Below are 23,545 nucleotides of genomic sequence, written 5' to 3' on the forward strand. Positions count from 1 at the left end.
TATGTTTATCTACATACTCTGGAAATCACATGGTTTTGAGTATTTGCATGCAGTTTATGTGGGAGATATACCTGGCGTGACTTGTGAAGAGCATCATTTAAATATATGTTTAGACTTACTTTGTAATAACATATTCAGAATTTCTTAGCTTATCTACTTCGTATTTTCTTTCCATCTGGTAAAAGGAATGCAGAAAGACAAAGCCTAATTTTAACTTAAAATTGTTATCGAGTTACTAAATAACACAGCATTGAAAGGTCACAACGTAGGATGAGCACAGCAGTGATTTTCAGTTCTTAAATATGTGCGTTGTAGGCAGCATGACTGTTGGATGGAAACTCTGTGTGTGAGAGGTATTACAGTGGCTGTGGTGGTCTGTTATGCCAACACTGAGCTAATAAGATGTGAAAATTGGTGCTGGGTTGGGTCTAAATATTAGCTTATTGCCTGCTTGCTTTTTTTAATGCTTGCAGTGTTAGAAGGAAGTACAACTGTGTAATCTTAACAATAAGTTAATGACACTTTTTGTGTGGGAATGTAAATCTGCTTATCATTCACGCCCAGCCCCCACTCGCACACATTTCCAAAGGCATTCATATGCCTCCTTTGAGAGAACTAATGATACTGTATCAGCTCTCTTTCTATTTAGATATTTATTTCATATTTGCTTGAAGAATCGGGCCAATGTTTTTGAAAGCACATTTAACTATACCATATGCCTACTTAAATCATCCCTATCAAACAAGTTGTAGGATGATGCTCTGGTTCATTCTGTTCTGTTTTCCCTTCCTTCACAATGTGTTTATGTGTATTTATCCAATTTGTTCTGTTCCTCTTGCCAAATTGCAGGTTTGAGATCTCAACTATGCGGGGGCAGCTGTGCTATTGTTGATGCCTTACAAAACAAAGGTCACAGACTGAGCCTGTATCACTAGAACTAATGACAGATGCATGTTAACCATTATGGTATAGGCACAGAATGATCAGGGTTCACAGACCCCCAGAAGTAGGAATAAATCTTACCTTGCCCCTTGGTAAGCAAGAACTTGTCTCATTTTTAAGAAGTAATTTTTGTGCAAATTAGCCTCTTGCAAAATATCCTGCTGTTTATTTAATTTACTGACATAATTCCTCCCTCTGTCTGGAAAAAAAATAACTTTAAACAGCCCTACCACAAAAAGCCAAAATCTGAGAAACAAAATGACAGCTGAGTTGGAAGAAATTATCTCTTCTGCATGTAACTAATCTTAGCTTTTCTCACTTTTGAGATCAATAAGAATTACCAGCTGTTCCAGCCTAGGAAGCTATTGACCACATAAAGAAGTAGGCTACCACAACATGACATTTCCTTCAAAAGAAGGTTGTTCCCAAACCTAGTCCAGCAACTCCACGTAATGAAACAGCAGGGCAGGGCTGTTTCAAATGCCCTTTGTTTGGTAAGAGAGATCAATCTGCAAGGCTTGTGAATTCAAAACTATTTGCCCCTTGGGTGGCCTGACATATTATTTCTTGTTCTCCTGCAGCCTTTCAGACCAGAAGCCAAGAGTCCAGTGTTATTTAAAACGGTGTTTCTTAGAGCTACATGTAGCTTTTGAAATACCAAAGAGGAGGGAATGTAATAGCTGGAGCAGACTAAGGAGATAAGGCACATGTCCACAGACACAGCTCTGAGACTATACAGCTGGCTTTGAGGCTGCCTGTCTAAGGCTACTTCACCAGTGTGCTGTTAATTATTTAAAAGAGAGCACTGGGGAAACTACCATCACATCTGTCACCCACACACAGGCAGAACCTTCACTCATTGCAGGACCAGATGTGTTTATTCAAAACATGTACTAACTAGCTACTTAATGGGTTAGAATTATTAGCCAGAAGTTGATTAGGCAAACAGATTAAACATTAGTCACTTTACAAACCATCACTTCTTAAACACTGCTTTTACTTCTTTAGAGCCATTATCAACCACAAGAAAAAGGGGGGGGGAAGCAAGAATCCCATAAAGGAGCTGCAGTAAAAAACAGATTTATGAAATCTGATCACAGTGTAGTTATGAAAACTGCAGTGCTCCAAGTGCCTTAACTATGTGTCTCTTAATACTGCAAGTATACTATCACATGGGAGGAGGCAGGGAGGCTTGTTTAAGGACCTACAAGTGTTGAAGAAAAGGGAATTAACAGTGGAGAAAGTCTTTTTTCTTAGTATAGTCAAGTCAAACTTGAAACAGGATTGCTTCACTACTTCTGCATATATTGTACGTATCCCTGAAGATACAAGCACTTGCATGGCATTCTGCCTGCATAATGAACTTGGAAATATTGATGGCCAATGTAGCATGCTCTTGTTCCCCAAGAGATGAAATTCAAAAGTAATTTTTAAGATTCTGGCTCCCAGGTTCATGTGACAAGCAGCAGTGGATGGAATAAAGGCATAATATGCTCTATCTTTGGGCTAGTCAGGGCAGGGGGGGAATAGTTAGGATCCTTTGTTAGAAGCCTGCCATGACAACCATTTTGTAGAACACCTTTCAGCTGCTGTCGAATGAGAGCAGCTGTCTAGAAACCAAATGAGATATTTGCAGGATGAAGCCCACAGCCCATTCATCTTCACTGTGCCTGTTGCTTTCATATGTCCATGCTCTTCCTCTTAAACCTGATGATGGTATTAATAAAAATGACACTTTGAAACCAGAAAGCAAGACTCAGACCTACCACTGTTCCACTGTCATGGAAACATCTTTCACTCAAAGCACCTAGAATTAAATAAGAAGCATGTGCTTCCTCTTTGTATTGAGATTGTTTCCCAGGGAGGCAGAAACTGAGGGCAAGAGTGCCAATGACAACTTGGGTGTGAATTCCTAGCTAGTTCTAGTTTTTGCCTGCACAGCTGCTGTAGAAAATGTTCAAGGCCCCCAAAGTAGTAAGCAGGAGCTTCTTGGTACATCCTGTAAACTGCAACAATATGTTTTAAATGGACTCCCACAGTACAGTTCTATATGAAACTGTTTACATTAATTTGTTAGAAACCCATAGGAAGAAATGCACTGGATTCACATCTACTTCTCCAACTGCACAGAGATACAAGCTCTTCCAGAAGACAGAACCTTGGCTTTCCTTAAAGCCCCTATTGAAAGATCTCTCAGTCATGTTTAATGTGAGGCTTGTGGTTAATTCCCATTGTCCTCAGCCCTGAATGTGATCCACAGCAAAAAGCAGAGCTGCTAATTCTGCCCTAAATCTATACCTCAGAGATGAAGATCGTATTACCAAAACTTTGGCCAGAGAGAGAAAACTCTTTCCTGCATTCAGGCTATCACAGGGTACAAAATAGAAAGGAAATTAAGCTTGTTTTAGCACTAGCTCAAACAAAAATAGAGGGTAGGTAATACAAACTGTCAGATACAAAGAGCCAGATAGCATTACTAAATATTACAGGACTTACTTCCTGCTGTGGAAAAAAAAACAATTTCTTTCCTAAAAACGGTTTCAAAAGTGGAACACCCAAAATAGTTTTCATCTATAGAGAAGTTGAGAAACTTCTTAAGAAGATGACACAGGCGTGCTTAAGCTAGTTCCTGAAATAGGTTACTTAAAGGCTGAAGGTGCTACATAAAGTCAGGAGATGGTTACTACTTTCTTCCCTCATCTTTTCATTCCAAATGGATAAGGGATGATGTCTGAGTTGTAAAGACAGGATCAAAAGGAAATCAGTAATAAATCAGAAATAAAAGAATATTAAAATCTAAAGACCTGAGAAGTGTCAGTGCCAAAACTACTCAACACTGTATTTCTGAATTCCCCCTGAGCTGCCATCCCATTCATAAATGAGAGTAAAACAAGCAAAGCAGCTGCTGTCAACAGGAAGAACAAAGGCTTGAATGACACAAGCTCCTCCTGTGAGAAGTCTGGTTAAGAGTCAAATAAAAGCATCTCTCAAGGTAGCATTTGCAGCTCAGAAACATAAAGCAATGTGCTTAGTCCTAGTGATCATTTCCCACTGTTTTCTTTCTAGGACAAAAGTTCCTACATTTTCTTCCAGTTTTAAAAGTCTAAGCTATTTATTCTCCAGTTACGTTCAGACTCTTGTAAGACTTGCTCAGTAAGGTTAATTTTTCCCTCATAACTCCTTATTGGAATGCCTAGATAGGAAATACATTTAAAGTTACCGCTAAACTTGGGGATTTGTGATGTTGCCAAGAGCTCTTACTACTAGCAATACACTAAAAAAAAAAAAAAAGATTGCTGACATTATTTTATGCATTGTTGGGTGCTTTGTTTCAAGTGAACTGCATACTGGAGAGTAAACTTAAGTCAGCTACTTTGGAACTGGAGGCAACTAAGAATTTGGGAATATAAGTGTGGTAATTTTCCTTCCTACCACATAAAAATAATTCCTATTTAATCTTTGCTCTTTAAGTCCCACCAGCTGTTCATATTGGACAGGATGTGGGAAGGGATATATGCAAGCTGAAGCCAACATGATGTGAATAGAGGGCAAATAAGGTCATTAAAAACCAGTACTGTAGACTGCACCATCTCTGCACGAGATCTGATCATGAATTTGAGGTAACTGCGAGCAAGGTTTCACTTGCACTCAAGTTCATGTTTGGATTTGTCCTTTTTGGCTTTGTTATTCCTTAAGCTCACAAGCCCAAAGAGAAAGATACAGCCCACTTTGATCCTAAGGCATCCCTCAGATAAGCAGGGTCAAATGCCATTCATCACAATGGTGTCAAAATGTCACTCAACTGAGAGATGCAAACTATGTGATACTTAAAGGAAAACAGTGATCCCACTTAACCTGACGTTTGCCCTTCCATGTTGGTGTTTTGAAACACATAACCAACTTTTTGTACATGTGCTCAGATCAAGTTAGTCAATGTGTTTCCAGTTATGAGAAACTTATCTTCTTTGACTGAGGGGTAAATGCTCACTTCATTTTATAAGCTAATCTTGAAGTAAACACTGTATGAATTCAAATGCAGGAGGTATAAATGTGGAAGCTGGCCAGCAACACTGCTGCTGCATTAAAAAAAACCAACCCTGTACTTCTCAGCCTGTTGGTTCATTTTGAATAATTCACCACCTAGCCTAGACCTAACCTTTCTTGCTTTGCTTAGATGAGTATCTGCACAAGATCAAATTGGATTTTTTCAGTAGGCACCAGCAAATTCAAAGTCTCTTACTCTAAACAAACTGAGATAGTTTAGTAGACAAGTAAATATGCGCTACAAATATTTCAGTAAAATATTGTATTGTTGTGATAGTTTAAACTCTTACTACTGTCATCCAGTCATCAAATAAAAAAAAAATAATTGTAAATCTTCGGGAAGTAAGAGAAATTGATATTGTTCTGATAAGTCTTTCCATTGAAGGCAGAGGGGATTTTACCACTGGCTTCAAGGAACAAAAGCCATCTGTGAAGTCAAGCCTACACATACATTTTCTGAATGTGTACCCAAAGAAATTTAATCAAAATGAGGAGGAAAAAAAAAGAGAAGGTAGCATAACAAGGTAGAATTATAAAAATATAGCAGTTTTTTCCTGTACTGGTCTTTCAAAAAGACAAGGGCCCAGTTTTCTTTCCAAAGTACAATGACTACAGAAACATCTAAAGTAACAAATAAGTCAAATCTGATTTGGTTTGATTCCCTTGAGTTGTGGCAACACAGCAAATTCAAGTCTGAGCTAAAAAGGGGAGCCAACTTTTTTCAAATATTCTGAGAGACACTAATAATATATGGCTTTTAAATGGTCAATGCAGTAGAACCTGAGTCCTTTTTACTAAACTAGCTTAGTTGTAATGTTACCCTCACCCTCACAGCATATAAGTGATCTTTCAAATCACATGAAGCAAAACAATTCAAGTTGGATTTGTCTCCTCATATTCTTCCTGCAGAGTATAAATAGTACTTTTCCTTTCTGGCTTACTTCAATACTTTCTAACATTTTTTTTAAAATGCATAGGTTGCTTACGTAGAAATCTCAACTAATTCTCATCTATTAGCTAATCAAGGGTCTTTTAAAATGAGTTGGTTTTGTAAGCAGACCATGTAATTTTGCACTTGAGAAAGTGGCATGACAAAAAGGTATTTTAAATGGCACAAGCAGCATAGCCATGTTGTCACATAACCTAAGGATACCACATCCATCTGCTACATGGTACTGTGAAAAAACAGGGTTTGGAAAGAATGCTTGGTTAAATCTACAGCTGGCATTTTGGAGGCTCCTAACTAAATGCAGCCAGCAGCTGGAAAGAAAGTAGAAACATACAGTGGCATAAGTCCAGGAGACCAGGGGTTTACCAATCCAACATCTTGGGTACTTTGGCATTTTATCTATTCCACATGGGTTTCTATTTTTCTGCGAAAACTGCAAATTTATCAGTAAAGAAGTGTCTCTAATTAGAAAAATACAATGAAACCTGTTGAGTCTTTATTGTTTACCCAGAAACAAAGCTTCACATTCACATACCATAGTCACAAAGCTAACTTTGTCTGCTTGTGTTGCTCTTAATTCCACTGAAAACAGCACTAGAAAAAGAGCAGACGGGTTGTTGCTACATTAGGGACTAATATTAGATCCACTACATGAGGAATTACTGGGAGTTATCCAGCAATAGGCTGAGCTGTGCCAATGGAAAGTCAAGAGTTCAAGTATGTACATATCTTTCATAGCTGTCAGTCTTCTGCATAGTAAACTGTTTATCTCTGGGCCAAAGCTGTAACTACTTCAATATCAGGTTATGGAAGAAAATTTCACTTTTGAAATGATTTTTTTTTCCTGCAAACCTATACAAAAACTTCATGTGTATTGTTCATGCATTCTTTCTTACAAATGCTGCTGAGAAGAACAGGTGCTTGATCTACACTGCAACTACAGTATGGTGAGTTGTCTTTTTCAGTCATGCTTCACAGGCCAAACAAGCTCTTCACAGAGTTAGAAAAAATGCAGCTTGTTCAAATAACTTCTACCATGCTTTAGTCTATATAAATATTCCATGCATTTCACATCGATTTGGCAGGATAGGTTGTTTACATACTCTCAGACTAACAGTGTGTAGAAAAGCATTTACAGCTTCAGGTCTTTGGGTGCTTAATACTGGGGGTCTAATCTGCTACTGCTCTTGTGTTGTAAGGTAACTCTACTGAAATACTTGGCAGGAAGAGGAGGGGTTCTTAACCTGACTGATTTAGGTTGTTCTGATGACAAAATTAGTTCTTTTACAGGTGCACATGTTGCTGATTTGTTCTAGCTAAGACAGCAGTTTGTTACAGATGTTTTGTTGTACAATTGGCACACAACCACATGCAGCCTAGCTCAACCAAAACTGGTGCAACTGCACTGTGTAATAAAGGCATACAGGTCTAACAAACTCCTGCCGCACACAAGACAAGATCAACATTGCGCATAGCTATGAAAAAGACAACTTGAGTATAAGGAAAACATAACGGCATTAAAAATGCATCCCCTTCCTCTGCTCTCCATGTCACTTTTCTCCATGCTTGTTTTCCCTGCACTGACATAAACCAGCGCTTGCTGCACTGAGGTTATGATGCAGCTCCTCTGCAGTGATTCACCCCACTGTCTTCCACTGGGGTTAATCACTGAAGTTTTTTTCTTCTACTACTTTCCAACTTTTCTCCTCCTTGTTGCCATTTAATACACAAAACAGATGTGTACTTGAGGTTTTGTTTATCAGTCTTACAGCACCAACTGGCATGGCTGATTGTTGCTTAACTCAGAAAAGTAACTACTGAAAATCATCTGTGCAATACGCTTAAGTTCTTACACTGCGAAGAACTGCCACAGCAAAATGACTGTGCAGAACTGTAACGAGCTGCTGTGCTTCCTATTGGATTAATATTAACCTCATCCCAAATAACTCTCTAAGAACTACTTGCAAAACAGGGAGAAAGTCAACAGCCTAAAAGCTTTTGCCCTCCTACAGGGCAAAGATCTGACATGCAGTTTTCTGACTTCTGATTAGCTTAGAATTTCACAAACCTGAATAATGAAGTTGAAGTGATCTTAAAAGCCTAGGGCATGTCTGAATTTGAAAGGAGGAGGGAAGGATTAGTTCTCAGAGGGCCAGAAGTAATGTGCAGCCATGGCCAGTGACACGTAGAATAAGGCTAGAACTCCAGTTTAGCCACAGTGCTGTTATGAGATAGCTGCCGTTGTTAAATTAGTGCCTTATTTTATCATTACATGTTGAGCAGTGGTACGCATCTTGACACATAATTTTAATAATAGCTTGTAAGTGTCAGTGATAATGTAATCTATTTAACAGTGAGCCTAAAGATTATCCAGAAGAGAGCATATTATGCCCTGTTAAAACAGCTAATCTGCATAAAACTTATGACAAGCCAGACCTTTTCAGCGCTTAATAAACTGGCTGAATATTCATTTTTAAGGCACTGTCCAAATTGGTTTGGTCACAGATGACTATTTAAAGCCCATTCCAAAGCTGGCAAATACACCAGGGAAATAACACAAGAATGGAAGGAAAAAAAAGCAACAACAGACCACCCCCGGTAAAAACAACAAAAGACTGCCTCTAGCCAAAACCCCTCACGATTAACATCAGCAATAATGGGTCCAATTCTAGCAAAACATGGGATGACATTTGTTTCAAGTACTTACTGGCCGCTTTTGTATAGGATTGGCGCAGGGCAGAGCAAAAAATCAGATTCCACGGTTTTTGGTTTTTCATCTGAAAAAACAAATCACATGAGCTTAATATACTGTACTGCTTCAATGAGAAGCTGATGTGTGAACATGCTATGAAGTCCCTTCCCTTCTCACAGTATGCTGGTTACTGCTTTCGTAATGTCTGGAACTTGCAATCAAGGCAGGCTCAGGTTAGGGAATAAAGCTGCTGCTTTTTTAAAGCTGCACCTTGAACATGCAAACCCAGAGCTGGCTTTAAATATGTGAGCCTACATTATATTGCTTACTTTATTTTACTCAAGTCAGCTCATGCTCTTCCAAAGAGATAATTTTCTAGAATAGAGACCATTTTTGCAAAGAGTGAGAGCGTTATTTGGGGTTTCCTAATATTTGGAAGGTAAAGGTTTGTTTCTAATTATCTCCAACCATGTGCATTGCATTCAAGGACTATTTTATCCATTGCTATTGGAGTGTGTATTTCCCCACTGTTTCTCATGCTTTTGAGTCTCTAGCTGTTTGCAAATCTCTTAAAACTTACAGCACCATGTCCAGCAGAACGCTCCTTCTCTGCCGTTGTGAAAAAGAGAGGGGGGAGTTCTTTTACTTCATGAGTTTGGTGCAGAGAAAAATTCTGCTCTTGTATGCAGAACCATCCTCCCAAACTTCCCCACAGTAGGACTGTTAATTTCTGTACTAGAGCTGCTCCTGAGAGCATGGACTATTTCCTGATTTAGGGGTGAGAGCAGATAAATGATCTGCCAGATAAACCTGGAGATGACTCTGTCCTGCGTTTAGGGAACAGGCAGACATACAAGTAGTTCAGGGGCAGCTGAAGGAGGAGCTGTTAGCATAAATGAGCTTTTCTTATGTGCTATAATCTGCACTGACTGCTTGGCCTAGATTTGGGGCTAGTTGTGAGGTGGGGAAGAGGGATTAGCACATTGCCATATGTTTTTGTCTTAATGGTATGTTTCATAGATTATTTTTCTATCCCACAGCTACATTTGGCAGGTTTCCTTTCTAGCATTTGGTAATGGTTCTTTATAAATGCAAAAAGAGAAACATGCCAAATGCATCTTTTAAAACCAGAAGAACTGACAAAGTAACGGTTTGCTCTGAGGCTGGTCCCAAAGCAGAGCCCAGTCTATCAGTAAGGGGAACTCTTAACATTAAAGTACATCCTAATGCAAGTGCCCTCTGTTATGCCCTCAAATGGTGAGGGTTCTGCTGACAGATTGACAGTTTTTCATAGAGGAGAATGCAATGACATGGGAACAATTTTCCTTTCTTTGGGACTGTCTCCTTCCTACTGCTATTACTCAAAGCACCCTTCCTGCCTTTTTGGCCATCCTAGCTCCACCGTTCTCTTTTAGGTTTCCTCTGAGACAAAAGTGCTTGGAGCCCAGCACAGAGCTGTAGAGAATGAGCTTGCATGTCAGGGGAAGGATCACATAAAATTTCCCTATTTCCTTCCTATACTACTCCCTAAAATTTGCTATTGTCCATTGCTGAAGATGAGAACCTTGGTCAGTTGTAGCAGGCCTCCAGCAAGGCCCCATACAGCAGATTGGGTTTTTACACTGTGACATATAATAAATACATCACTATGCCATTCCACTCCCTTTGTGTGCTTTGGCACACTCCTTCCTGAAGGCAAGAAAAAACAACAAAAAAAGGCCAGAGATCTAGTTGGACTTTCTCACATCAGATGCTAACAAGTATCTGGGGGCTTCCTCCTGTCCAAGTATAGTTATTTCTACCATGGCAAAGCAGACATACACATTGCACAGCTATAAAAAAGACTAAACAATCAGAAAATCAGAGAAACCAGTGTCAGGCAACATTTCAAAAAGCCATTTAGAGATGGCAACATGCTTCAGTCATTCTTCAGTGATACTCATCTAAGCTTTTAAAAGGCTTTCTAGGTAACCTATTCTAAGCCTGAGAAATGTCTACAGTGAGAACCATTTTCCTAATACCTCCCCTAGATCTGCTGCAGAATTTGAAGCCTGTTGCCTCTTATTCTCTTCTCAGTGGACTGGGAGAGCCCAGTTCATTATTTTCAGCCCTGCAGCAGCCCATACTTAATAACTACTTGACTATTCTTCTTTTCCTGTAGATGTTAACAAACTGAAGCTTTCTGTCCTTCCTTACAGCTTGTGTTCTGAAGTTCAGCCCATCTTTGCCAGCTTCCTCTGGACACCATTCACTGTGGATTCATCCCCCAGCTGTAGCATGGAGCACATCAAAATCCAAGTTCCTAGGGGCTATGGTTGGCAGCACAGTACAACCCCAAATTTGAACAGCACTGCAACCTCCCAGTCATTAAGTACCGTAAGCCTATTTGGTGTATGCTGCTAGCATTGCTACTAAATAATGCCCAAACTTACAGTATGATAGTAGCCACCCACCAGCAGTACAGAATAGGTTTACCTTTGTGATGCTTATGGAAAACGGCTAAATCCCTCCTTAACTTCTGTGTTCTCTAGGTCCTTATCCCTACCAGTACCTTAATGCACTCCATCAGAAGTTCTTGAATGCTATGAAAGCCACTACAAACATAACTGTACTGATGCAAGCCTCAAAACACTCATGTGAAGAAGGCACGTGCTATTGTAATTTCCCAGATGGACAGACTGGGGTGTAGAGGAGACTGCTCATGGTAAATAACGCAGGAGCAAAGCAGGAATAGAACTAAGGTGCCCTGATGACTTGCAAACCACCCACTTAAATTGGAATTGAAGTTCTAATTATCTTCAGGTCAAGTAACTAATGTCTCAATTATTTACCCTAGATAGTGTGAAATTAATTTTATTCACCTGAAACTAAACTAGTCTGTTTCCCCACTTCTCCAAGTAAGAAAGTACACCATGATAATAAATACACAACTACAGCAGTAATTTTGCCACATTCCAGATTCTAGCTCTATGAAGCTAATTTATGCAACAAGTTTAACAAGCAGTAGTTTAACAGGAAACAAAGGTGACAATTTTAATTGAAGCTGAAATTTATACAAGCAGAATTTATTTACATAGGTTGCCTTTATTCAGAACTACTGTGCTATTCTGTTATTCTTCAAAATTATTTTAGGTATTTAACAGTCAGGAGAGACTGGCAGCCCATTCAAGTATATATGCTATCCAAAGTAAGGAAGAAAATGTACTGGAAACACATGTTCAATTGGGTAGGAATTTAAGACAGGCTAATATAAAAATCAGACAGTAGGTGGGGAAAAAATTAGTTGCTTTTTTTCTAAAGGTCCATTTTTGGTCATTTTCCAGCCTGGCTTGCTTCTAAGGGATACTGCTTAGAGAAAGAAGTTGGATGTATTTATACTAGCTGTCCACTTTAGTTTCTGGATGCAAAAAACACCAGAGGTTTCAATTAATGGCATTTTTCCCACCATCATCTACCTTGTGCCAGTTCAGGGAAAGAGGAGAGACTTCGGCACAAGGAGACTAATCCAAATTCTGGCGTGACTTTTCATCTGCTCTGCTGCAAGTTAATGCACTGAGCAAGAGAAGACCAAGTCCTGAATATTTTGTTGAAAATTTAATTCTCCATGAGCATTCTTAAGCAGATAGCAAGAAGAAAATAGTCTGCACTACCTCTCAATTACTTTTACAGCTTTTCTAACTTCTGCAGCATTTCCCTCAGAAGAATTTCCCCAGTGACACTTGTAGTTTGACAAAAGAATAACTAAGGAATGTAACATCTGTCCCATGGTGAGTACTCATATTTATAAAAAACAAAACAAAACAACAACAACACCCCCAAAACTAAAAACACCACCCATCTGCACACCTACTCCCAAAAAAACCCAGATAAAGCTGCAGGGAAAATGCCTGTAGAAGATGCCATGGTCACTCTGAAACAGAATGCCTTTCCACAGATCAGGTAACTCAAGTCCAGTTAGAGATCTGGACTCTGGATCTGAGACCCACCCCTGGAGGAGACTGCTGCCTGGGACACTGAGCTGATGAACCATGTCAAAATACAAAGACAAAATAGTACCAACTGTTCTGACTTGGCCTTATTCTATGCTACTGCAGGAGCTCCAGGAAGAGCAGATCACTGACTGCATGTCATGGAAGGGCACCCATGCCCTGCCAAACCCATGAGACAAACAGCACAATGTCTATACATCTGGTACACCAGTCAAAATGGGCAGACATGCTCCAAGATAACATGGTAGGTGCACCTTAGAAAAGAGCTCCTTTTGGAATGATGCTGAGAGCCTGTGTCTGGGCCTGTGTCTTTTTACAAGAAAGGGCACTTGCTTGGATGTTTTTTTCATCAGCAAATATCTGCTTACTTGAACATCAGTTATAACCTTTTAAATTCACACAGCCAGTGGGACTGACAAACATCACTCTCAGTTTACAGCTAATGGCAATTGGTAGCAAATTCAAAACACTTAGCAAGATGTGAAATAACTTGCACCCCCTTACTAATCCTCAGAGGTTTCCTGTTTTTTTTCCTCTTCAATATATTTGTCTTTCGATTTTAAATGAGGTAATGAGAAGCAAAATAAATCACTTATTAGGAAATATAAAGGCAGATCGTATCAAACTTCAATACTTACGAATTGTAGTTCCATTCACTTGATATGTACAAGTAATACCATCAGTTTTCCCACCAAGGGTTAAGCCACTTCCTCTAAGAACAACTTGAAACTCCTCTGAAGAGAAAAGCAAAAACCCCAAATCACCAATCTTTAGTGCATTGCTAATAAATGAAGCACAAGACAGTAATGCTTCAAACTTGCTCAGGTCTCCTTTTTAATTGACCTCTGGTACTGTGTTCTTCAGTTAGGTCACAAAAGGAAAAATAAAGATGTGGGAACTGAGGCAGCCACTATTAAAAAGGAAGTTGATTCTGACTATCAGCAGGATCTTGGGCTCAGCTGTACAGTAAGAAACAGTAGTGAATACTCTGGTAAATGAGAAATCTGGGTCTCATAACAAGAAGACTCCCCAAACTTGGCTTAGGCCCACTTAAAGTGCTAGATGAAGAAAACATTTCTCCTTAGTACTATTTCTCTGGAAGTTGCATAAGGGCCATACTATTTGTGTATTGTGCAGAGGAGGAGTGAAAACAGTTTGTTTACCAAGGCCACTGATTTCATTGAGATGATCCATGTTTTTACAAAAACATCAAAATAAGGAGGTTTTGCAACTACCTTATTTTGAATGGTCTCAAACTGTGAGAATTGTGAAACCCAGGAAGAAGACAAGCACTTAAAATTTTGTGCATCTCTTCTATGTAATAAATATATTACCACTTGCTGCACAAAGTGCAGTTAAACACTTTACTGCTTACACTGAACAGATCTGGGGCAGGGCGCTAGAAATCTTGTCATGAATTTATCTGAACATAGATTATCAGGATTCCCAGACCTTAACTCTGTGACCACAGGTAAAACAGCATGTGAGTGTCACAGAGTAAGCATCGTTGCTTTGAATACCAGAGTAAGTGCAGAGCATGGCTAAGGGGAGAGGGGCAGATAAATGTGTTTCAAACCTTTACATGTATCACCTAAACTATGGAAGCAGGCCCTGGAAAACAGCTCCTCTGAGGAAAAAAATGAGTCAACAGAGAAGGATCTGATCTTTTTTAAACTCCTTGAGGATTTTTTTAGATAAGAGATGTTTTATTCTAGAGACTTGTGGGGTTTTCCTTTGGGTAAAATAGAGAAATCACAGTCCTGTAATAATTGAATATTATGTTAAAATTATGAAAACTTACCTCCCACACAGACACTGGATGGCTCCAAATATAAAATCTCAGTGCATGATTGCTTCAAAATCTATTGCAAAGGAGGAAACTAGTCATAAATAGGTTTCAGAGTGATAGTTCAGTGAGAAATACTCTTTTAAAACAAACACTGGTCCCTAGAAACACATGCACAGCTACAGGTTTTATATGTCTAAATCTGACTTCACAGGATACTGCCTTGACCATGTAAGACTTCTGAACACCTGCACAGTCAAGTCTCCTAAGAGTTCATAAGATTTGGATTAGTTTGTGAAATTCAGAAGAGTCTTCAAAACATAGTGATGTCTGATTTGGTCTTTAAATTTCTATGCAGAGCCCTAACCTAATTTTCCATGAACCCCAATCCTAACATTTAAGTCAAAAATTAGTCACAAGAAGCCTGATCCAAAACCTAATCCAGTCAAAAGCAGTCTTCCAACAATCCGTGGGTCAAGCCAAATGCACGTTATTCCAAGTGCTGGCACCCTGCCCTATGTAAAGCAGAGCAAGAATATGCGGTGTTCTCGACTATGCTGCCTTCCATTGGATGGGGTTTTTTTCACTGCTGTACTAGTCAGCCTGCTTTGATTCCTCAACCAGTCAGGGAATATTCTTCCAAAAGACAAAACAATACTCCTATGGGTGACTTAGAAATACAAGGGATGGAACCTAAACAAAAGGAGAAACTAGACATGTTTGACCAAACCTTTCAGTCAAGTTGTATTTTACCATTTGCAAATACATCAAATGATCAGTTATCCATGGTCACTTAAGCAGAGGCATAAATAGCACCCAGGTGTTGATGACAGCAGACCACCTCATTTTGCATTCAAAAATGGTGCATCTCAGAAGGAATGGGTCAAGCTTCTCTGACTACAACTGTTGCTGGAATCTAACTGAGAGACTATACTCTCTTCCCACTGCTAGGATCTCAGTCCCAAAGCAGGGTGCCATCTCTTCCTTGTTATTTTTGTACAAGAAGGTGTGAGATACCTACTACTGAAATGGTAATCCTCCCTCTCTAAGTGGGTAAAGGGATTTCTGCTAACTTTGGGGGAATGAGTCTCTTGAGGCTTGTAAACACACAAACAATCCACAATTTAACATCCTTCTACATTCATGGGATCTGTGTTTTTTCCCCAATTTTAATTTTCCTCTCAGAAAACTTTCGCAATGTATTATATAGCTTTCCTGTAATATGTGGTATCTCTTTAGCAGGCATTTATATATACTACTGCCTGAAATCAATTCAGGTCCTTGTAATCACAGGCATAGTAGAAAGCCCTGTTACTGTGTCCACCTTCATTTGCCAAAAACTGTGCCTGCTCCTGAGCTGGCCTGTCAGTGTATGTAACTCTGTCTTACTCTAACTCCTTTTTCTTTCCTTTTTTTTTTCTTTTAAACTCTGTCTATGCTAGTGATTTCTGTTGCTACATATCCAGGCCCGGTAAAAACAATAACATATTTGTCATGGTTATGATAAAAAGTATGCCAAGCTCCAAGAAAAAGAATAGCCTGCCTTTTTTAACACTTTCCACATCACCTGTCTCCCCACAAACTGTTGTGCACAAATGATATTTTTAATGCTTCAAAATCCATTTCTAAACATTAAGTAGTGTTTAAAAAAATAGAGACCTTGCAGGCACATACATTTGGATGAGACACAGCAACAGAGATCTTTGGAAAGAATGTAGCTTGAGGTTCAGTGCAAGTAAATCAGTTTATATTAGCTGAGGATCTCATCTCACTTCCAAAAAAGGACTTTGCTTTTTTGATTCCTATCTCAGTGTAGAGAGAGAAAGCGTTACGTAGTTTATTTTAGGGAGCTGAAATATTTTGTACAAAATAAGATACAGAAAGAATAAAGCATTTTATTCCTTTACTGTAAAAACGTGTTCTGCTTTTTCTCCTCTAAAGAGACTAAGGCAGATGAATAGTTCAGTTTAAGTTAATGAGACTGTAGACTTGCTTTAATATGAAGTACAGATCTAGCATTTGGCAGTATCAAAGCCCCCTGAATTAATTTTTTTTTTTTAGAGCAGCACTATATAGACAGGGAGAAACTTCCCAACTCTTACCCCATCCTCATTTGCCCACTATCTGATGAAGTAGATTATGGATTGGGGAGGGGGCAGGGAGAGGGGAAGACAATGATGGACATAAACTGTCTTGTTTTAGAAAGTACTATTTCTGTAATTGCACTGTATCTGATAGTGAATTTTCTAACACTGTATTTCCACACGCAATATAAAGAGGGAAAAAAAGCTACTTGGACATGCTTAACTCCCTTTGGATCTAAGATTAAACTGGGGAGTAGGGAACAACCCCACTGAGATAAAATATGGCCTAGATTAAATGATCAAAATTCATGAATAAAAGCAAATTTCAATATAGGGTTCAGGATACAGTGCTCTCCAACATGGCAGCATGGAATTCATATTTATATATGTAGATGTGCTGCTCTTGACCTAAAGCAGGTACTGGGTCTTAATACTGTTTATTAATAATTGTTTATTAATACTTAATTAAAAATTGCTTTGACACTGATTTTTCATTTTAATTATTGCTGTTCTCCACTTGGCTTGAGAAAGCTGTACTCTTCAGAGATCCTCAGTCTCTTTGCAAGGTTAGTGGCTTAAGACTGTCTTTTTCACCCAAACAAAGCTTACATTACTAAAAAAACCTGTGTGAAAATACTAAAATTTGTTTTTTCTAAGTTTAACTAGTACTCCATCCTTCACAAAGCTTCTTGATAGTACATGCTTCAAAAGAAAAAAGAATGGCGTAGAAATCTGCCTTGTCCCTGAACATCCTTCCCTTCAATCATTGAGTAAGCTTAAGAAGCAGAAATAAAATAAACCTTGTAAAGAACCAGATGAAATCAGGTGGACCCAACCTAAAACCATACAGCTAGCTCTTTGCTCAACCTTTTACATTCTGGGTTCTTCTCAACCCTCCCTCTAAGCAATACTGAAACAATATGCAGAAGCAAAATTTCCATTAATTAAAAATCATAGAATGGTTTGGGTTGGGAGGGACCTTAAAGACCATGTAGTTCCAACCCCCTGCCATGGGCAGGGACACCTTCCACTAGACCAGGCTGCTCACAGCCCTGTCCAACCTGGCCTTGAGCACTGCCAGGGAGGGGACAGCCACAGCTTCTCTGGGCAACCTGTGCCAGTGTCTCACCACCCTCACAGGAAAGAATTTATTCCTTATATCTAATTTAAATCTGCCCTCTTTCAGTTTAAAACCATTACCCCTCATCCTATCACTACACTCCCTGATAAAGAGTCCCTCCCCATCTTTTCTGTAAGCTCCCTTTAAGTACTAGAAGGCTGCTATAAGGTCTCCCTGGAGCCTTCTCTTCCCTATGCCCAACTCTCTCAGCCTATCCTCGTAAGGGAGGTGCTTCAGCCCCCTGATCATATTAGCGGCCCTTCTCTGGATCCACTTGAGCAGTGTTCTTCTTATGTTGGGGGCCCCAGAGCTGGACACAGGACTCCAGGGTCTCACAAGAGTGGTGCAGAGGGGGAGAATCTCTTCCCTCAACCTGCTGCCACACTTCTCTTGATACAGCCCAGGACATGGTTGGCTTTCTGGGCTACGAGCACCCACTGCTGGCTCACAGTCAGTTTCCCATCTACCAACACCCCCACGTCCTTCTCCACAGGGCTGCTCTCAATGTACTCATTGCCAGCCTGTATTTGCACTTGGAATTGCCCCGACCCATGTGCAGGACCTTGCACTTGGCCTTGTTGAACTTCATGAGGTTTGCACAGGCCCACCTCTCCAGCCTGTCCAAGTCCCTCTGGGTGGCACATCCCTTCCCTCCAGTGTGTCGACTGCATCACACAGCTTGGTGTCAAATACTTTGCACAAGTCCAGATAGATGACATCAGTTGCTCTTCTCTTATCTACCAATGCTGTAACCCCATCATAGAAGGCCACCAAATTTGTCAGGCATGATTTGCCCTTAGTGAAGCCATGTTGGCTGGCACCAATCATGTCCTTCTTTTCCATGTGCCCTAGCATGGTTTCCAGGAGGATCTGCTCCATGATCTTGCTGGGCACAAAGGTGACACTCACTGGCCTGTAGTTTGCTGGGTCTTCTTTTTTGCCCTTTTTAAAAATGGGGGGTTTGAATGCTGGGGCTTTTCCAGTCAGTGGGAACTTCAGTAGATTGTCACAACTTCTCAAATATAATGGATAGTGGCTTAGCCACTTCATCTGCCAGTTCCCTCAGGATCTGTGGATGCATCACATCAGGGCTTTCTTGCAAAGGATCAAATCCCATTAACTGTACCAAGCCCAATCAGTTTGAATGGTTTAGCTCACAAGGATATGGTAACTAGCATTTAGCTGTAACAATGGAAAACCTGAAAATATTTTCAAGGACAGGAATCACCACTTGTTATTTCGCATGTAGGAGAGAAGAACATATTTTTCGCATCTTAAAAGGATGGAGAGAAACTTGTGGCCTTTCTTTAATCTTTTCTTGCTCTGGATCGCACTCTTTTCTATCTGTTTCAATCTTTTTTCTCACTCTTTCCATGCAAGCTGTTCCTTGCAAGCTAGCACAGTGAACTCCAATAAAAAGCTCATCTCTTCTTTAGGAGGAATGATGTGAAGGCATGTTAGCCATTTTATAATATGAGCCACATTATTTAATACACTTACATTATCTCTAGATCAGAGCTGTTCCTGTTTCATCCTTTCTAGGACTCCTGTGGAATGATCCTTCAACAACAGCTGATGAGGAATTTTCCAAGGTACATGTTAATTGTCAAAAGTTCCCCTTTTCACAATGTTGGTGCTTTACCACACAACTGAAAGGGGTCAGCTCTGGGCTTATGCTCAGTGTGTGTGGAAGCTCTCATGCACAGCTGAAATCTAGTATTCTTGTCACTTCTTCTGCAGCACGAGAGATCTGACCAGTTTCAACAGTGACAGCTTTTAAACGGGCTGTCTCACTTGTGTGTTACAGAAGCACATTTAATGGCAACATACAAACCGAAGTATGCATATCATTTCACCTCTCTTCTCCCCACCCCCAGCCCTTTTAAAAATTTTAAACTGTCTTGCTGTGGAAACTCAGTCTGCAAAGTCAGCGAGATCAAAATAAATTCTACAGAAACCTGTACTATGCTCCCTCCTTGCCAGTTCATGATAATCAAAGAGAATGATCTGGCATTGCAAATTAATTATTTAGAAACCTATTACCCACAAGAAAAGTTGAAATAATCGCTATATAAGGCCATCCTTGGATAAGATAGCTAAACACTCTGCAAACATAAAATAAATTCCAGTAAAACTATAAATTGACTTGTTTTAACAGCAGGCAAGGAAAGATTGAGAGAGTTGATGTCATCCATTTAATTTCCAGAGCTCCACACCAAGTATAGGGCTCTCTTCTCCAGGCTTGCAAAGGCTTTCCCTTCTAGTCACCTCCCCAAATGCTAGCTGTCTCAGAAACATTTCCCCCACAAATGAAAGTGCAAACCAGAGTTGAAACCTGTCAGCCTGTGTCCTGTCGTCTTACAGCTTCAGAAATGGAGAACTGTGGAGGAACTACCAAGTGGTTCCTCCAAGTCTGAGACAGAACTGTGCTGTGCAGAACTGGTTACAGCTGGAAACAGAGAGGCCAATCCAAGTGTAGAAGATCACATCAAAATCATAGCTGTGGGCTTATTATAATACTCATTAGGAAGCACGTGTGGCTGTTGGAAAAAGAGAAGGTAGTAGAGTTCTGCTCCTCAAGGTAGTCAGTCTCTTGTACTTAAATGAGACTTGAAATTCAGGCCCCAAACATCCTCTTATTCAACAACATAACAACAGACTGCTGAGGAAACCCTATTCTGTAGTTCCTCCATATATAGAATTTGTTACATCACTGTCATATTGCAGCAGCAGCAGCTCAGCATCTCAGATTTTAAAAAAATGTTGTTATGCTGTTTTCTACAAACAGTTATTACAGCAGCTACCTCAGTAACAACCAGAATGAACACAGCTTATGCTCAGCACTGAGAACAAAGGCCAGCACAGTTTTTTTAGGGTTGGCTGAAGGCAGAGGAGCCTCTAAGGCTTTTAGTGAAATCACACCTTATATGACTATTACACGAACGGATACTGTAAAGTTTCCACAGCATTTCTCAGTAATGCAAGTTGTTAATTTCAGAATACTTCCAGGAAAATAAAAGCATCCAAGATATACCATCGGCACTCAAAAATCCTTTATGTAAACTCACTGACATACATTGGGATTCTATTTGGCCAAACAAGCTTTTCTTTTCTAAAAGGGTTACTCATAAATCAGCTGGTGGACTGCCCAATTCTGTCTGCGAGCCAGCTATTGCATTCCTTAACTGCATGTGTAACTTTAAGCATATGAATATTCTGTTCAATACAGTGGGATGAGATCCTGGCTTACAGTTAAAGATGATCCTTGCTGGATGAAGGCTTTGATGTCCCATACAGAAAATTAGACTCAGCTTTCTTCCACAACAGTCTTGTAGAATCTGGCATACAACAGCTCTCAGAGGCTCTGTCCTTTAGAGTAGTCTCTATGTACTCAACTCTTTACTGTCAAACACTTTCTATCAGCTCACTAACAACAGCAAAGCATGCAGCAATCAGAACCAAAACTGTTTAGCTTCTGAACCAGCTAACTGGCGTTCAGATTTTCTCTTTGAGTCCCATATTGTCTGATTGTCACCTGTCTCCATCTTTTCAGCTGTTTTAGAAGTTTACAAGACACAATTTTATGTTCAATGTAAGTTTAATCTCCTCAGACACAAACAAGTACACATGTAGATTACTCTTAAAACAGTTTCAAAACTCCATCCACTGTATCAACTTTGCAGTTTGGGACCACTTTTCACCTGGCAAATTTCTTTTTGAACAACCTGACTGTTAATCAGTTTTACTTAAAAGCCATATCAATCCTCATCAGTAGGCATGGATTTCAGTGCACTTCCCATGAGAAGGTTCCTGAATGCTCGCATAAACTTCACAGCCCACTTCCTAAATAAGAGATTTATCATTTTTCTCATTAATAAAACATTTAATTCAATTAGAGATGTTTTACAGAAACACTGTCAAGTTTCTGACCTGTAGGTGTCTGAATTGAAAAAAAAAGAATCATGTATTGTTAGATTTAAGCTGCAGAAACAAAACACCTACACAAATAATTACATTAGCATAGAAAAGGCAGATGTGCTCACAATAAATTGCAAAAAGGCAGCCAATTAACAAGATGACATAAGGCTCATGAGTGCTTATAGTCTTTGCAAACTTCACCTGTTTATAAATTTTGCCTTGTCATAGATCTTGCCCATGCTTTATGCAAACATTTCTTCCCATAGAAAACATGCCTTCTGCGTCTTCCAGAACCTCTTTAACTTGTCACAGACTGGGCCCAGCTCTGCTTTGACTCAGTTTTCACCCTTGCTACTGCCTCGTAGAAGTTCTCAGAATTTCAATGGTAACGCAGTACAGCTCCTGCAGCTTTTTAAGTATTTTGACTACCATACACTCAGAACATACTGTGGAACAGAGCTGTACCATGCGGTACAGTGTTACATGCAGGCTAAAACAACAACTTTCCCTTCCAGCACTTTAATGAATTTCATGTTCCAAGAAATTGTGAGAACAATGCAGTAGTAATGAGCCACGAGCAACCCAACTGTACATCGACAATTAACAAAATACGCTAAGTGTCAATTTATTTCACAGCACCATTCAATTTTGCTTAGCCCCAGTATGCAGTTCAAAAGTTTTTGGCAGCAGTCAGCACCATAAATCATAACTCTCATGGCATCTGTTCCTCCCCGGAACTGTAAGCTGAGTGCAGGATCTCGGCCAGGTCGTCAGCACAGCTGGACCGATCTTTATTGAACCGCCATGACAATTTTTAAGTCTACTGTTCTGAAACTAGAAAATTACATATGGATGTGTTAGGTGTTTGCTTCCTGCTAAAGATTAGTATAGCCATGAACTGCTGGAGGAAGAGAGCTCTTTGACACATTTTGATCAGACTTGGCATGCTTGTAATTTTGAACAACTAAAGACTTCTGGACTCACCAGTGGCCTTTACTCCCTATGGTTCAATTTCAAGCATGCAACTCCTTGTTTACATCTTTGCTCACTGGAAGCTGATCCCAAATCAGGCTGGCTTGACTCTTTCTATCAAAGTCAAAATCATTCCATGAACAAAAGAGTACGTACTGTAATAAATGCATCTGACTTAGTATTTCCAGAACCAAGTTTTAAAGACAAAAAAAATGTTCACCTTTAAAAAAATAACGTTCTTTGCTATACTCAAGTATGGCAAGACACGTGCAAACATGCTGACAGTGCAATTTAGTCAATTCCACGGTCCATGTGCAAAAATATATTTACAGCAGTATTAGCTCCTGCTCACTGCACTCTGAGCTTGCGCCTGGAGCACTGCCTATTGATACGCCGCCAGCCAGTCATGTGTACACTCACTGCAAAATGTGTGCTGCACAATTCTGAAAGATGGCAAAACAGTACTAAAAAAAAAGCTTTAATGCTAGTCTAACCGCAAACTCAAGACACTGGCTTTTCTGTGGAGATTTCCACCCCCTTTTCTTTCCTCTTTCCCTCCCAAATGCAGGGTTCATCATTTTCTCTAGTGATGCTATAAACACAACACCTAGTGAGCAAAATATAACCAACCATGAAAGCAGATCTAGGAACTATGGTAAACAACAAACATAATTTAAAACTGAAGAAGCTATGTTCATAGTGTGACACGCAAAGAGGATGTGCTTTTCCTCACATACTGTGCCAAGCGCCTTTCTCAGTTCACCATGAAACCTTCACCGTGAAGAGCTGCATCTCCTCTAGTTCCACCCTCAATCAAGATATAGTGGTAAGCATGCTTATATTACCCACCTACAACCTTGTAATTGTTACTGCAAAACACAGATGCTTAATTCAATAAAATGTACTGAAAGAAGGGGGTCAGGAAGGGAAGATGGCGCACACTACCACTAACTCACAAAACCGTCTGAGAGGGCCCTGATAACAGAAGAGCATTTAAAACTACGTTTAGTGTTACTAGTCTCAGTTGGATCTGTGCACACAGGTAAAGC

General features: G+C 39.8%; 1 protein-coding gene across 1 annotated transcript in view; it reads right to left on the reverse strand.

The window, feature by feature from the left end:
* Positions 1-23,545, reverse strand: part of ANTXR2 (ANTXR cell adhesion molecule 2) — a 119,023-nt gene that overhangs the window by 73,950 nt on the left and 21,528 nt on the right. The window contains exons 7-9 of the mRNA XM_026848077.1: positions 14,418-14,478; positions 13,255-13,350; positions 8,643-8,712 (exon numbers count right to left, since the gene is read on the reverse strand). Coding sequence (XP_026703878.1) covers positions 8,643-8,712; positions 13,255-13,350; positions 14,418-14,478 — 227 coding nt within the window. The remainder of the gene's footprint in view (positions 1-8,642; positions 8,713-13,254; positions 13,351-14,417; positions 14,479-23,545) is intronic.

The sequence above is a fragment of the Athene cunicularia genome (assembly GCF_003259725.1).
Source record: "Athene cunicularia isolate RWA chromosome 4 unlocalized genomic scaffold, athCun1 chr4_part2, whole genome shotgun sequence".
Taxonomy (NCBI): domain Eukaryota; kingdom Metazoa; phylum Chordata; class Aves; order Strigiformes; family Strigidae; genus Athene; species Athene cunicularia.